This window comes from Oryza brachyantha, chromosome 2 (genome assembly GCF_000231095.2).
Source record: "Oryza brachyantha chromosome 2, ObraRS2, whole genome shotgun sequence".
NCBI classification, from domain to species: Eukaryota; Viridiplantae; Streptophyta; class Magnoliopsida; order Poales; family Poaceae; genus Oryza; species Oryza brachyantha.
In genome coordinates this window covers 13,786,083-13,803,160 of record NC_023164.2, presented here as the reverse complement: position 1 = coordinate 13,803,160, position 17,078 = coordinate 13,786,083, and the positions used below count along the sequence as shown (strand labels likewise).

The following is a 17,078-nucleotide window of genomic DNA, read 5'->3' as shown; positions in this document are numbered from 1 at the left end:
AGTTTCAATTAAAGCTAGACATCAGATATGTAATGTGCCACACTGGTAGTATCTTAGACCAAAATTAATATGAATTGCGAAGTGCTTCGTACAGCACTAACTACTGCCTAAAGATATGAAATTAAAAAAAGGCAAAGGATGCGTACAGTGTGTTCCCACATATTCTTTGCGCTATGTACACCATCTACAAGCACAATGAAAATTCTCTTTCTCCTCGACCGATGCCTTTGTCCCTGTTGACATCATATCCATGTACTAGCAGGGTCTAATTAAATATTTGATCAAGATCTTTGGATTAAAAAAAGTAAACCTAATAACACCGTGGAACAAAATTTATTCTCGACCACGTTTGGAAGCTAGGTTTTGGGATAGGGATCTTGCTCGAATTATTGTGTTAATAATTATGCCATATACACACTATTTTTAATGAAATTCCTACGTTTAGACACATACACAATATTTATTTAGGCTGCGTTCATCCCCCTCTTCTCAACCCAGATTTACTTGTTTTTCACGCGTACGCTTTCTGAACTGCTAAACGGTGTAACTTGGCTAAGGGTATCCAATTCAACTCATGTGGTCGCACTTATAGTTCAGTAAAATTCCTCAAGAACCAGTTCTTATGTGTCACATGAGCGTCACACCACATAGGTCATGATCCCAGGTGGCCAACTTTCCATAAAACATTATAACATGTTTTCATATGATGTATATATTATAGTTGTTCATAATATATTTAGGAGAAATCAATAATCCAAGTATAACGTGTGGGAGACGACATAAGAAACACATCATCGTAAAGTTTGATAGTTTATAAATACTCCATACTTCTAGAGTTTGTTATAGTTGTAACTACATTGGAGTATTACTCTAGTTTGAGTAGAGTTACGTTTGTTGTGAATATAATCTCACAGAGTGACTCCTAGAGGCAGAGCTTCATTGCTAACATCATGTAACATACTTTTCGACACCCAAGTGAGGAGTGCCATAATCAATATGGTATTTTCTAGAATCTAGAGGTGGGGTTAAGTGTGTTGCGAATTACTTATACAGTAATTAACAAAGCATAATATCATATAGGTAGTATATATTATTAAGATGGTGCAGTTACAGTAGCTGGGTTGGAGCAGAAGGTACAGTGCCCAAGGGCGGTGCCAAATCTGCGCCCTGCAATCCCTCTCGATGTACACCTGATCGACGATCATGGGGGCATGATGAGCGCCTGGGGGAATTCCGGAGGAGACCGGAACCGCATCGGCTCCGATCGAGATGACAACGACAGTGTAGGGGCCCACGTGTCCTTTCCTTGTCCATGACATCATGCATGCGCGCTTTTGGGGGGGGCACCACCACGACGTACATCATCACGACCCACACCGAGTGTGAGAGACCTTGCTAGCTGAAAGAAAAGCCCATCGGTAGTTCGGGAATGGAGCACTACTTCCCTTGCTCAGGAGTTCTTGAAAATATAAAAGAGTAGCTTGTTGGTCTAGGACAAGAAAGGAGAGGATCGTTCTCTCGCAAACCTCCAAAAAGCCCTAAAACTATACGGCTATATTCTCTTTTCAACCAATCAACTAAGTTTCTGACATGTTCTGTTCTCAACAAATCATATCATTCTCATTTACCATGTCAAACTCTAAAACTCTTTATATTCTACTAGTACATGTAGATTTACTATGAAAAGCACTATCATAATATCATAAATTTATTATATTTTATATGATTTATTCTATTACAAAACTAATGGTTAATGTTCCAAAAGTTTATTCTGTCGATAGGATTGCTATAGTTTTCTCTATTTCTTCGGGAGGTAGGGAGACAAGAAAGAGCAGCTTGCAGCTAGGGGCCCAATTGTTAGCATGGGCTTTTATCTGGCTCTGGTAGGCGTTGGAATCAAACTGCCGGAAGAGAATGTAAACTGAAAAAACTGGTAAAAATTCTAGGTCATTTCTGGACTTTGAACTATACAGTATGTAGCAGATGACTTTGGACGAACGCATGAGATTTAACGATGGAGCATGCTGCGAAGCAAGCAAAGTTGACCTCTGCAACTGACCATTGCACATGAATTCAGTAATATTTAGATTTCTAGAGATAATCCATATTTAACATCTTAAAAAGTTATTATCTCCGTCTCATAATAAGTGCAGCTCTGCAGTTGAACTACAAGGCTACACTTATCATGGGACGGAGATAATAATATAAACAAGGCTACACTTATTATGGGACGGAGATAATAATATATTGAAGCATGCAAGCTTTGGAGAAAGGGAGGTACGATAAAAACAAGGATACAACACTATCTAGATTCTAGGGCTTCTTGCTAGAAAATGCAACAGAATACATATGAAATAAATCATAAAGTTGGCAAAATTTCAGCCATTCAGGTAGGCAGGCTGACCGTACCGGTATCCACGAATGATAATGTTAGATTATGATTTCAACTTCTTCCCCGAGACATTATCAAGGAAAACCCAATCAGGATATGGGCATTCGTAGCTCCAATCAGGTCCAGTATATCGCACACAGTGCAGCCACAATCCCTCCTCATCTGCATCATAGCTGCCCAAAGAACAAATGATTAAAAAGGCCTGAAGAATTCATACGCTCAAGTGCTAACTACAAACTGGATGACAGTAAGCACTTACCCTAGTGGAGCAAGATTTGGGCAGTTCGTACACATCGGATCGATGCTGAATTCCTCACCAACTTCTGTATCTTTGTTGCCAACATCAGCACAGCTGTCAGGTTCTGAAGATGGCAATGAACAAGCTAGTGTGGTTGCTCTGTTGATTCTTGTTCCTTTTGATGAACGTGGAGAAAAATTCTCCGAAAGGTACACCTCGTCATTAGCTATTGGGTAACCAATGTGTTTCAGATGTACCCTTATCTACAATTTTTAAACATTTGTCATACAAAAGGTTGTATGAGTAATCTGGTAAAAAAAAGGTTGTATAAGCAATGTAGAGAAGTAATTAAAAAGAAATGACAAGAAGACATCACATTGCCATCTTCATTCCTAGCACCACATACATTCTACGGTAAACAAATGTCTGATAATCCAATTCTTTTAAAAATAATGAATTGGGCATGAAACATGTTATCAAAACAGGACAAGGGGAGCTATGGCTAAATAAAGAGACACCCGATAGTTTAAATGTCACCCATGTACACCTAAAAGCATTTTGCCAAGCTCTTCACTACTGATGCCCTGCTCTAGCAGGTGACCAAGATCACCTTTATGATTTAGATAGTACAGTAAGTCAAGAGGGCAGTTGAACTATTTATATTCACTAGGCTTTTAAATTCCTTTTTTTTGTAAGTGCAAGGTTATTTTCCTTTTTTTTATAAGGTAAAGTGATATTAGATACCTGATGAGTTCGGCCAGTCACAGGTTTGCACAAGACAATGCTGTGGGTCCCATCAGTACAAATCCTCTGAAACTTGGTGCAAGCTTGTTTTCCAATTGGGGCTTTGCCATTACCATCACAAACCTGGATTTATTTCAGTAATTGACATCAGATATGTGCTTTAAACCATCATTGCCTCCTACCAAGTACAATATTGCTCTACAGAGAAATAATTCATGCATAAATGAATACATTGTTCAATATACTTCTACAAGAATAAACTCTACAGGAACTCTATCAAATATATTTCTTTTGCTTATTATAAATAGTAATATGCACTATCGCTGTTAAGAGCATGCACAAAACTAAACTGTATAGTCCTAGAACTGCTTGGCACAAATACATCTCCAATAAACCTATAATTGCTCAGGCAATACATTGCATGAGAAGAGGGGTTGGTGGCACTCAATAACTGCTCGAGAGAGTTAGCAGTATCTTCACTATATTTAGTTTCACAAACACAATAAAATAGACAGAGAATAAGAAAGTTTAATAATCACATACCTCTGCAGTGCTCCTTCCTTCCCGTGCATTGAAGTGTACATTTGCATCAACGATTTGCTGAAAAAGAATTATTTTAGATAGAAATTTCAGGGAAATCAACATTTATGTATGAAATTATGAAAACAAATGTTAATTGAAATAATTTAACTTGGCAAGACATTTCCATTGAACAGTTTCCTAGGTGGTAGAACCAACCCTTCATTCTCACATGGGAAATAACATGAGACTATGGGTGACTAGGCACATAAAAAAATAGTCCACAGACTTTCGCACTGTAATTCTATTCAAGTTATTTTTACATTGGCAAAAACCTTTTCTCTTGGATTCAGCCAAATAAGTGACGCACCTCACCATCAGGAAACACCCCAACAACCTTGGCTACATATTCTTTCTGCAGCAAACTAGTTTCAATCTGCAGTAATAGTATTGGAATAAGAAATAAGTGCACAATAAAATATGCCAATAATCAAAACACATAGAGTGCAGATACAAGGAATAAACAGGAATATAAAAAGGTGAATTCTAATTGAAAAATATCACCTGCTGTCTGAAACTTTCAGCTTTATCAGCATTTTTAGCAAATATAAGGAGACCTGAGACTAACCGATCTAACCGATGCACAGCTGTCAAAATAATAGTGGTGGTCAAGGAATTCAGGTATAGCTATGAATAAAGGACAGAGTTTAAACATACAGGGAAGATAATAAACAGAATAGTGAAAGCTACCATGCAATAATGGCATAATTGGGGCAAAGGATACGGAATAGGGACGCCAATCCATGCTCAGCTTGAAGAATGCCGACCACAGTATTCTTACGGTACTGACCACATGGATGAACCTATAAAAGAAAAGAACTTCCTTTTTGGTAGATAAAAATAGGCGATTCAATCAAATATGCACAACCAGACCAAGTTATAACTGGAGAAAACCTTGAAAGCACTGGAATAAGCACTTCCAAAGTTACTGAGTTGTCAAAAGATATTGTTGATCCTGACAGATCAGAGACTTCATCACCAACTTGTTCAACCATGGCAGACCTTAAGTACTACTTTCAGCTGGTAACTATAAAATCGCACAATCCTATAGTAGATAAACATGTACCTTTGACATTCTATAGATACTGCACATAACTCAAACAATCCCTATCACATATTAACATATAACTTTCCAGGCACTGGTTAGCCATAAGCCTATGACTCAGGACTTGACGACTGAATAGTTGATACAAACCTACATAGTTCAGATAACATATTTTGACTAATGGGTCACACTTTCAACAAAAATGCCAGCTGGATGACTTTACATCAAAGATAAATTATACAGAAACAGTTGTGCTATAAAAAGGATGGCTGTATATTTTTATTATACATCACATAGTATAGGAAGGTTCCTGAACAAAATGATATGAACTCACTGGAACTGATGCAGGTTTGCAAACTGTCACAACATCAACCTCATTTTGAAGGATTGTAATGTCACCACCCAAAACTGGTGGTTCGTGCCTGTCATAGTAATAAACATGAAAAATATGATGATTAACTGTAATTGAGAAGCATTTTTTTACCAAGAATAAAGAGCTTCAGTTGTCAAAAAGCCAAGGTAATCATGTAAGGAGAAGATCAACACCTAACATGGGAAATAAAAACTATAGACAAAATTGGTGCTGACTGGCTCAGAAAGCAATAAAGCTATAGTTTCCGTGCATGTTACAATTCATCTCCATAGTAAATTAAAATCTAATTCTATTATTATCAACTTAGAAGCCAAATTCTCAATAATAACTGCAAAAACCTTTCACACAATACAACTGAACATTTCTACCTAAACTAGCTTACCCAAATTTCCAAGCAAAAGAAAGAAATTTGATACGAGTAAGATATTCATTGTCCTTTTCTCTTAATTTTTCATGGTATATGCAAGAGACTGTTGACTGAGCAGCATAACTTATGCTGTATCCAATTCAGGACTATTTGCATGTACACATTTTTCTAGGTTAAATTTAAAACATCTAATTCAGTAATATTTTTTTAAATGACCAAATCAATAATCTAAATGAACTTTTAGAAATGATGAAGCTGATCACCTGTGCAAGAAATGGCTTATTTTTTGTGATGATTGCACAATATAGTCTGTGTGAACCATTTGATCATCCACCTGAAGCCTCCCACAGTTCACTGCACGAACCTAGCATTTCATATTGTTTTTAATTTTAAGAAATTGCAGATACCGCCAAGTACCAAGAGAGCTTATCTAGTTTCAAACGTTCAAGGGATGAATCATAAGATTATTTTGCAAGTTTAGATGGCAGAATGCATGAAATGGCAGGAACCACATTCAAAATATGAGTTTTGTGAGTTCATTTCTACAATTATGACTCAATGATTATATATGCATAGGTGAATCATAAAGAAAAAAGAACTTGTCGGCTACATGATAATATTCAAAAGAGAGAGATAATGGCATACATAGTATTCACGTGGCCGGCCCTTGAACTCATCAGTGAAGAGGTCAACAATAGTCTTCCCAGCCCATCTGTTTTTCACCTGGAAACCAAATGAGAAATAAACTACTCCCTCCAACCATCAAAATATGTCATTTTGGACATGTTTGAAGTTAAACTTTAAAACTTTGAAAACTGGAGTACCTTTCTAAATATTTAGGTTGAATGCATCATCCATGAGAAGCATTTGTTTGGAATGTACTTTCACAAAACTTTTATTTCGTTGGGTTATATAAATTAATGGTCCTTTGTATTTTAAAGACCATGTCCACGTCCAAAACGAAATGTTTCCAAGACGAGATGGGGTAGATGGATTTGGTCCAAGTAAAATTCGACAAGAACAGCTGGAGATAATGAAACATATATGACATCATCACATCATCAAAACGATATGAAAACAAGTGAAACATATAATGCAGTGGCAGTGTAGAGGAAAGGACGGGGCGGGCGAACTTGGATATTTCAATGCCTTACATTTGGAAAAGACAAGATTAAGACGAATGTAAAGCTAAAACCCCAAGTATCTAGTCCCATTATTATTATTATTTTGAGTGCACCGAATACAAGCAAATCCTAGCATAAATATGAATCTAAATCCACACACGAACCAGAAGGCAATAGAATCTTGTGCCTCGCAAAACCGAGGAGGAAGGAGAGAGAGGATTGGTTACATGGGAGATAAACTCGAAGTAGTAGGGTCTCACGTAGCGCCGCCCTGCGAAGAGAGAGAGAAGTGGGGAATAGCCAACCGTTAGTCCGGCGGAGGGGCAAGAAGAAGATGATGCGCTGCGGCCTGGTGGCTGAGGGTTACCGTTGCGGAAGATGTAGTCCTGCCGCTCCGGAGGGTTGGACGGCGTCTGCCACACGATCCCCGCTCCCGCCGGCCCCGCCGCCATACCAGGCGAAAAACCTCTCGGCGGCGGCGGCCGCGGTGGAGGTGGAGCCCCGCGGCAGGGGTGGTTGTTCAGCTCAGCAGCAGTTCAACGCCGGCCCGAAGAGCATGGTGTCAAGGAGGATGGTAGACGGCGGGCGCCGGGCGGCGAGGACGCGGTGGTTGGACGGCGCGGCGGCGCTGTCGGAGCACCGGAACAGGATCGAAAATCGGTGGAGGATTTTGGTGAGGACTCCGTGTAGGGAGAAATTTAACTTTTTACCACTCTCACAAGCGACCAAAACAGATTTGTCATCATGGGCCTATTATATGTGGATCTACATGAGTCTATGACATATAAGTCCAGTGGTAAATCTGTTATGAAAATCCGTAAGAGTGACAAAAAGTTAAAAGCCCCTAAAAACATAGCTCGTCCCATAAAGCATGAGAAACAATTGTATGTGATGTTTAATTAAGTATATATACAGCTACAGCTACATATACCTATATCTCTGAAAGTAACCTTGGGAGAATTCATCTAAAAGCATGTGTTGCTGTCCAACTCCTTTATATATGCCAACATACACTATTATAGATTTAAATTTGGATTGCTCATCTTTTTTGAAGAAAAATTGACGATGCTATATAATTTAAGTGGGGTGTTGTTATATGTATGATACTAATATTTCACTATTGTCCAACTATGTTATTGTATGAACCATGTTGATAGGTACATGTCAAGCTTCCCAACAGCATGAGTCATCCATCATGGCACCTTTTTTCATGATCCTAGTCATATCTAGCCACACAGGAGCCAGACAATAGGGTCATACACATTCATTTTCTTATTGAAGTGTGCTACATAGTTAATATAACCACCTAAGTTTTATAAACAATGTTGGTTCATGGAGTTATTTATAAAGATAAACAATTTCACATATGTGCGCATTAAGAGACTACGTATCGATGATGAGTAAAGTTGATACTTGATAGTGTATATGATATATAGAAGACACATTCATCATAAGTGTGGAAATACAATGACATGAGGATTTTGATATAGTTTCTAAAAGGCATATGTCTTGTGATTAGGGCACCTGAGAAAAGAAGAGTGCATATCTTATCTTAGTTAAATCCAATGGCATCCCTAAAGTCCAGGTCTCTAGCTATAAAAGTTTGCATTACCACATAAAACATTTGCGCGAAGATGAAACTTCTAATACTATTGCTTCGAACACATGACAAAATATTTACAATCTTGCAAGTTGTCGAGAATACATCCTGGTTAGATTATAGAAAAAATAATGATCGTGATCCAGATTACATCTGGTATCGAGCTGCTATTGATGGCTTGAGCTTGAATTGGCACACCTTCTCTCCCGACTAATCTGACTCGGAGTTGGTGAAAGAAAGCACCCCAGACTCATCTTCTTTGGTTTGCCGGGGGACAAACCTTGTCTTCGTTATCTTTGAATTGGGATCCATCGAACTATGGAAAAATTCTCACTACCCCTACATTGCACGCCAACTATCGATGTTCTATATCAGCAGTAGATATACGGGGTGGCATGCAAGAAGCAAAGATTGATGGTTCTCTAGGGATGCCCGTACATCCCCTTATATATATTAGGGGATTGAGTTACATGAGATAGATACCTAACCGAATATGACTAAGCATCCATTATATCTAAACCAACCGTATCCGACTAGTTATGAAAACTTGGACATAGAAAGTTGGATACAGTCCAGTTTCTATCGAATACGTACGATGAACGGGTAAACCACTTATCTGAGTAACATTAATAGGTGATCTATTTCCATCATCTATACTTTTATACTACTATTAAGAGTTTGTCACCACCACCATCACCGACATGTGGATCGTTAATGAACACAATATATATATATGAATGCTCTATCTTTGTACTTGTGTAGTTCCACAACTTCTTAATTTTTGGTACTTTTTATGTATTTAGAAGAAAAAAAGTATGTACCTTTTAAACACAATATAAATATATGCAATCTTGTTTCAACCAATTAAAAATATTTTTCAACAAGACTTAATTTTGCTATTTTCGATAACATATTGCACCAATTGGCAATAGGCTATACATACAATCTTAGTATGAACCAAGTAGGGCTCTGAAGTCTTTAAACAAAACAACTAGGTAGGTAGAATTATATTTGGATCAGACTATCTATGTTTTCTTATCTGAGTTCAATTCCCTTCATCAACTGTATATGATTATATGTGGTACTCCTACCAAGTTAAGCGTATGTCTATAGACATCACATATCTGTAGCAATGAGACGATGTGTATCATTTAGATCGGTCAGTCAATCTGGCCAGCTAAGATCTATATGTTCCTACCCGGAATAATCATGTTTCTTATGTGGTTATTCAAGCTACTTTGTTGGCCTCTGAGTCAAACAGTATGGAATTAGTCATTTGCCTTAGCTAAGATATATATTTTTTTCTAGATCTGTGGATGTGATGTAATGTGTTGAAGAATGAGTCTAGTAGTATGAAATAAATTGTAAGATATGATATGTGGGCAGAGAGTGTTCAAATAAAACAGCTTGTTTCTTGAATTGCGCCACCGGATTTGGCATCCCAATACTACTAATGCTGATGGAAGAATTACATACTTAATTACTTACTTGGCATTCAAAGAGTACGTAGTTGGTGAATCTACCGGATTCCATTCAAGCAGTGCATGTTAAATTTATGGAGCAACTTGGCATGCTAAAAAAAGCTGTGCACTCAATATGATGAGTAGTAGTTGTGCATTATATATATTGATTTGATATTCCTGGGGACAATAATGCAGTCATCCTTTTAGTTTCTTCGAATTTGACCTGGAATTGATGAATGAAAAATATCAAACCATTCGCCTTTCAGGCGTCGCTTCCAATCAAAACAAGCAAATATATAAGGGCTTAATATGCTGAACTGCACAATATGTATCAAATTAAAACTTCGAACTTTGCTTTATTTTTTTTATATATGTGTCATCAAAGCACCTGATTTATTACCACACCAAATATATCAAACCAGTATATTTGATAAACTAAAATATGGCTTATATAGCATATCTTTGCAAGAAATTATTTTCAGAAATTACCTTATGGGTTTTTATTCATGACAAGAAACTCATAGGAAAATATTTTATGGCAAGAATTCTTATTTTTTATTTTCGTGCAAATTCCACACTCAGATTGTGTAGATTTTGATCAATATGACTAGTCGTTGTTTTGTATAAAAAAGCATGTCAATAAATTGAATTTGTAGTATATATAGCAATTAATACATACATATTTTATGGAAAAATAATGGACACATTAATGTTAACAATTTGTTTCGTTAAAATAAAAACAAAAGGGATAATGTGTCCAATTTTAACGAAAGAGCATATAAATTATACTGAAAAGAATCATTCAAACATTTCCATTATCAAATAGAAGACACGTATAATCAGTAGTGTATTGCATATATATAGTATCAAAACGCAGGCGAATGGTAAGACAGAATCATGGTTGACGACCTATGATGAATTATAGTTTAAATAATGTCCCGTTTACTTGCAACAAACAGTTGACAACTTGTTACTCCAATCTTTTTACAAGTTGTGTTTATCCATTTGCTCGAGATGCCTGCGTAGGTTTCACAATTATTGCTGGCTGAGGAGTTCAAGATAGCTAACTGGGAGTTTTTCTTAGGAAGATTGTTTGTAACCTATTCATTCTCTATTTTATGAAGTAATACTCCCCCCATATTTGATTATCATCTTCAGGACTCCCTCCACCTTTTTATTTGACATCGTTGACATTTAAGCTTACATTTGATCATGCATCTTATTAAAAAAATTATATAATTATTAATTATTATATTATGATTTGATTTATTATTGACACACTTTAAGGGATGACATATAATTTTGTATATTTGTACAAAAATTTCTAAATAAGATGAATTAAACGATCAAATGTTGATCCAATAGTTAATGGTTTTAAATTAAAAAACGAGGGAGTATATGCTTAGGTATGTGATATTTCATCGGCTACCTTATACACTTGATCATAGGGTATATTGTATCCAGTACTCTAACATAACACACCAGCTTCACTCATTACATACCCTTATGAACTAACACAATAAAAGATAAAAGATAGCTAAGGCTATTGGAATTTGTATATAGACTTTAGCACATCAGAGAAATAATTCCTAAAAAAAATATAAGGAGTCATTTCATAAGAGATGTGCATGCATGTGAACCTTTAAGCACACCTTGCTAGTTATAAAAGAGAAAGACCTTATAAAAGATCAAATAATCTTATAGCCACTTCAGCAATACACTTGTGTGTGCTCCCTTGCCTCGTTAGGCCTGAGACCAGGTGTGGCGCATGCACATGCACATGAATGGTCCGTCTCCTCATGCTTACACGGACACTGTTTTTTTTTTGCATTTTTGTTTTAGTGAAAATCAACGGATTATACGGTGCTTGTTATCAGAACTCGCCCGATTGCCAAGTGTATTGCCGTCACACAACATCTACTTTATTATACTCATCGATGGGTCTCCAAAATTATCGTGTTCAACACCCTGCACCGATAGAGAGTGAATAAGGTTTTTTTCGGAAGCATTACATGGGACTGCTCACTGTTCATCCACTGCGACGTCTTCCCACCACTCGACTTCAACATCAACAATCCTACGTCGTCCGCGTAGTACTTGCTGCTGCAAATGCTCATGTTTACAGTTTAATCACTGTTTACTACGTCTATATGTTCGTGTGCAGTACTGTCGTATGCATGTTCAATCATATTCATATGAGATGGCTATGTTAATTTATATATTTAACTAGCAAATTACCCATATGTTGCAACAGAATTTTATATTTCAAAAATATCATTAAACAGAGTACAAATAAAAGAGGGGGCATTATAAACTTTAAAACTGATATGACCCAGTAAAAATAAAAGCCCATGTGACCTAAAAAACCATTTAAAGAACCATAACCCTACTCTCTCTCCCTCACTCCCTCCCTCCCCCTCTCACGATCTGGCGGCGGCGGCGGCGATGAGGGGCAACCGGCGGTGGGGCAGTGGCCGTGGGGTGGGCTGGAGACGTCGAGATGGCGCGGCGGTGTGGTAGGACGGAGGAACAGTGCGACGGCCGGCGTCGTTGTCTTCCTCTCCGGTAGTGGCGAACCTAGAATAAAAATTATCGGGGGCCAATACGTACTAATTATCTAATTTTTTACTTATACACTAATTAATATGATATAATTTAGTAAGAATTAAATAATTTACCCCGAGTCCGAGGACCCCGGGTAGCTACACATAGGTTCGCCACTGCTCTCCGGTGACAGTGAGTCGTCTCCCCTCTCTCTGCAACGTTTGTTGCGGGGCGCCGGGACCCCGACCAGAAGTCCAGGATGATGCGATGGCGCGGCGGTGAGATTGCCGGGTAGGGTGGAGTTGGTGACGCTGACAAACGGGGCCCACACGTCATTGACTCTAGTGGTGGTAGCATATTCACTGTCACCACTGCTAAAGTCTTTTTAGTATTGTATAGATATCATAATTTATTTATAGAATAAAACAAATATACATGCGCTTATATTTTTTAACAAAGGCTAATTATAAGTCATAAGTATAATCACATATATTTCCATGCATAAAAAAAAACAACTTTCAGATAAGATTGACCTGATTTCTTTCAAGTCCAATTAACTCTCCCAGCTTAGCACAAGCAGGTGGTACTTAACTATTAATTCGGCCTCCTCTTGCATCACACATGGTCGAGATGATCGATGGCACGTAGTTGTCTTGCGTTTGGACCTGTAGACGGCGACGCCCCCGGCCGCATCTACCGTCCTTCCCGGATCTCGACGACACGCTCGCCCACCCGCTTACGCACGGCCCCTGCATGTTAGTAGTAGTATATGCATACTCACCATGCAAACGCATACGTCGGCTATAGCCATCCATTAGATGCCCAGCTCACGGCAGTATATACTAAGATTTTTTTAAAAAAAATGACAGCATTTTTTCTTTTGATTTTAAAAGTAAACTCCACCGGAATTTATTTATAGACATAAATCTTCTCATGGCAAAAGAAGGTTACGCCAATTTCAGGGACGGAGCTAGAGCAAAATAGAGGGGTTTCACTCATTTGTTTCTCGGTGCTTTGAATTAAGACTAGACTATAGCAAGTGGCTAAATTTAAATCGAGGGAATGCATATATATGAGTAGCTCCGCCCCTGACCAATTAATTTCTTAGAGCTTCTTCGGATCACAGGAATTTTATAAAAATCTCAGAGAAAACAGTTCAATTTCTCCAAAATTCTTGTAAAATTACTCCTAACCAAAGAGGGCCTTATGGTGTGACAATGTTGGTTTTGGCAGGTGAGATGGCATGGACAAAAGTTCTGTACTTAAAAATAAATTTTGATGGAGTTTAATTTTAAAAATTAGAAAATAAAGGCATTTATAAAGTAATAAAACATTTACTACGCATATACTTTCTATGGGCTTTTATTTGATGAGTTAACTTTTAAATCTAACGTTAACCTTTCTCTAATTGAAATTTTTGTGCAAATACGAAGATTATAAGTTGTCTTTAATAATAATTAAATTATATCAAATAATTGATAATCCCCTTCTCATGAAGTCACGCCACCTCAATTGTTTTTAGTCTTAGTATGATACATCAAGGGTGTAAATTAAGCCATCTCAATTGTTTTTACCCTTAGGATAATATATGAAGGGTGTAAATTACATCTCTTCACATCACCTCAATTTTTTTTTGTCTTTGGATGATTCATCAAGAGTGCAAATTGCATTTCTTTCCAAAAAAACCCAATACAATCCAACCATTTATAACTTATGGATAATTAATAAAAGCACAAAAATATATCATATGGTAAGTAAGGTTTTTTTTAAAAAAAATTCATATCTACTATATTATCACGCAGTTTTTCTGCAGCAATACGTATGTATCTATCTAGCTATGTAAACTTTTTTTGATAAAATGATGGTCAGATAGAGACCCAAACTAAAATTATCTGCCTCAGATAATAAAATAAATAAAGGGAGTAGCTCGCCCGTTGCGTATACGTTTCGTCGTCGCCGCTTAGCCTCGGGTCGTCGCCTGCCTCAGCTCCTCCCTATTTAATCGCCCCACCCATCGCTCAAGCTAGCGCCTTTGCAGCACCCGGGACGCATGCGCTCTCTCTGAGCCGTTCCTCTCTCGACGACGCGACGAGAAACCAGCGGAGGCGCTCGCCCTAGCTTCTTCTTCCTTCCTTGAATTAACTCTTCCACCATTTGATCAACCCCTTCCGATTCCGATTCCTAGATAAAACTAGCTCGCTCGCTCGCTGCCGCTGGCTTGTGCCTCGGTCACAGCCGAATCAGCCTGAGCCAATCGATCGCGCGTGTTCCGCCGACCGCCGATGCCGACGACGCCTCTTGCCGCGCACCAAGAGCCATGAACTGCACCGACGTCGAGATCAGGAACACGCTTCGCCTCCTTGTGCCCAAGGCCACCGAGGACATGTCCCGCCTCCACCAGGCCTACGACCGCGGCTAGCTAATTAGCAACTACTGCTAGTGTTCGTCCCATTGAATTCCTTGCACCGGCCGTGCTAGCTAGGGTGCGGCGTGCGTGCTCACGTAGAAGAAGAAGAGGAGGAGGAGGAAAGCTAGTGTGTGAGCTGTTTGTTGTGCGTAGCTTTGTTGCGATGAAGGAAGGAGGCGAGAGGAGGAACATCCTGGCCAAGACGATCGACAGGTGCCGGTCGCTCGGCCACCGGACGAGCAGGCGGCCCCCGGCGCCGCCGCCGTCGACGGCCTCCTCCGGCGTGCCGGCGGGGTTCTTCGCGGTGCTGGTGGGCCCGGAGAAGGAGCGGTTCGCGGTGCGCGCCCGGTGCGCCAACCACCCGCTGTTCCGGGCGCTGCTGGACCAGGCCGAGACGGAGTACGGCTTCGCCGGCTGCGACGGCCCGCTCGAGCTGCCCTGCGACGTCGACGCCTTCATGGACGTCATGTGGCAGATGGAGCAGGCGGACCCCACCGCGTCGCCCCGATGCAGGGGGTACCACCAACACCAGGGGTACCAGATGATGAGCACCCCGGCAAGGTTCCTCGTCGCCGGCCGCTCCTGATCGCTCTCCGCCGGCCGGCCGGCAGCTCAGTCATCTCACGCGCGCCCGTTCTTTAGTTAATAAATTGTAACGTTTCGTGATGTAACGGTTGGCACGTGTTGGCGCATGCAGAAGTTTGTTCACCTGCTTGCACATGCTTTTACTTTGCTTTGATATCTTAGCTAGGTAGGTACGTAGGGTGTTCATGTCAACGTTTACTTCCATCTCGTATTCTGTATATGTAATGAGTTCGATCTCATGCGTGTTCAACCCACATGTCGATAAAAGATCGATGTACATGCATGCATGGTGTTTCTCGAGTCATAACTATGAATAATATGCTGAAATGTTTAATTTCATCAGATGATTGTTGGAGTGTTTTATTAAAAGAAAAGTCCAACTACATATTTACAAACGAAAAATAGTTTGTAAATAAAAATTTTAAATATGTATTCTTAGTGATCTAAAAGTTTGAAAAATAAATTTTAGTAAAATAAAGAGAAAATCTAATAAATGTCATTGACAAACACTTAATTCTAAGAAATGTCATCGTACAAACGAATTTGTCTGAGAAATGGCATCGTCATTAGGGTTCCGTCAAAATTTTCCGTTAAGTGTTATAGTATGAACAATGTATTTAATGGTAGAAACGGACGGAACTCTAATGACGATGGCATTTCTCAGACAAATTCGTTTGTAAGATGACATTTTTTAGTACTCGTATTCGTCAATGGCATTTCTTAGACTTAGACATTTGTCAATGGCATTTTTTAGATTTTCTCTAAAAAGAACTCCAAATTTAATGTTCAAAAATTTAAATTTTAGATTATAAATATAAGGATAAGTGGAAAGATGTGTGATAGTGTACATCGATCCGTGTGTTTTCTTTTCCCTTTTGAATAGTTTCAAGATAGCTCTTCATTTGATGCGTACATCCATCCATGACCATGGCTTCGTGTTTCATGATTCGAGCTCAAGGTCAACCGTTTGGTGAGCCTCCCCGGAGTCTGAACTCGACGGCTCAGCCTTTTTTTTTTCTTGAGCGGTTTGGTTCCAGAGCCAGTGTAGCTACAACTTGATCAATGAAAAAGTCAAAATCACACGAGTCTAATCTAAAGCCAACTGATCCATAATCTAAAGACAAGTTCATCTTCGCAGTTGAGCTGTGCCTCGTGCATGAGGCACAGGTTTGTCTGACCCTGCCACTTGCAGGCCTTGGAGAGATGCTCTAGGTCTCTAAATCAGCATCCAACATACAATCATTGCCATTATGATACAATAAACATGACATAAGCCTTTCTCTGTCCTTTCATTCAAAATGTCAGAAACATCAACAAACCGTCACCGCAAACAAGAGGACAAGTTTGACAATGCTCATAGAAATGGGCAGGGATCCAAAATGGATTCGAGAAACAAGACAAGCAATTACAATCAGGCTTGGGGCAAGTTGCTGGCTGAGGTCAGGTTGCATGCCGCCCTGAAGAAAATCCAGGCCTTCATAGCCTGCCGGATTACATTTCCCTGTGTACAATAATGATAACCCAACCAAACAACCATGACGACTGAACGCTTGAACTCGACAGGTGTAACTCCAGGCATATTGATGGTTACAAAAATGTATCGGCATCACCTTTTTT

General features: G+C 39.1%; 2 protein-coding genes across 5 annotated transcripts; one reads left to right on the top strand and one right to left on the bottom strand.

Annotated features, from left to right (window-relative positions):
- Positions 1-1,078: 1,078 nt before the first annotated feature.
- LOC102708685 (RNA pseudouridine synthase 7) lies at positions 1,079-7,564 on the bottom strand. Of its 4 annotated transcripts, none has more exons than XM_015833349.2 (13): positions 7,230-7,564; positions 7,090-7,133; positions 6,384-6,461; positions 6,002-6,102; positions 5,333-5,420; positions 4,678-4,756; positions 4,458-4,540; positions 4,264-4,329; positions 3,918-3,974; positions 3,375-3,497; positions 2,652-2,893; positions 2,410-2,565; positions 1,079-1,399 (listed from the first exon to the last, which is right to left on the bottom strand). In XM_015833349.2, exons 1-12 carry the CDS (start codon positions 7,312-7,314, stop codon positions 2,436-2,438), a joined length of 1,176 nt encoding a protein of 391 aa, XP_015688835.2. In that variant the 5' UTR covers positions 7,315-7,564; the 3' UTR covers positions 1,079-1,399; positions 2,410-2,435. The 4 variants fall into 4 exon arrangements, with proteins under 4 accessions (XP_015688835.2, XP_006647268.2, XP_015688834.2 ...); XM_006647205.3 differs by lacking the exon at positions 1,079-1,399 and adding an exon at positions 1,778-1,930; XM_015833348.2 differs by lacking the exon at positions 1,079-1,399 and adding an exon at positions 1,966-2,054.
- A 6,989-nt stretch (positions 7,565-14,553) lies between these two features.
- Positions 14,554-15,568, top strand: LOC102709144 (auxin-responsive protein SAUR19-like). The gene has a single exon (XM_006647206.3). It carries the CDS (start codon positions 15,040-15,042, stop codon positions 15,460-15,462), a length of 423 nt encoding a protein of 140 aa, XP_006647269.1. The 5' UTR covers positions 14,554-15,039; the 3' UTR covers positions 15,463-15,568.
- The last annotated feature ends 1,510 nt before the right edge of the window (positions 15,569-17,078 follow it).

Excerpts from the sequence above, each read along its gene's own strand:
- LOC102708685 (XM_015833349.2), bottom strand. The coding sequence starts at position 7,314 with ATGGCGGCGGGGCCGGCGGGAGCGGGGATCGTGTGGCAGACGCCGTCC. Across the intron at positions 7,134-7,229 it reads GGACTACATCTTCCGCAACG|GGCGGCGCTACGTGAGACCC; the intron begins GTAACCCTCAGC and ends CTCTCTTCGCAG. Across the intron at positions 2,566-2,651 it reads CCAAATCTTGCTCCACTAGG|CTATGATGCAGATGAGGAGG; the intron begins GTAAGTGCTTAC and ends TTCTTTGGGCAG.
- LOC102709144 (XM_006647206.3), top strand. The coding sequence starts at position 15,040 with ATGAAGGAAGGAGGCGAGAGGAGGAACATCCTGGCCAAGACGATCGAC.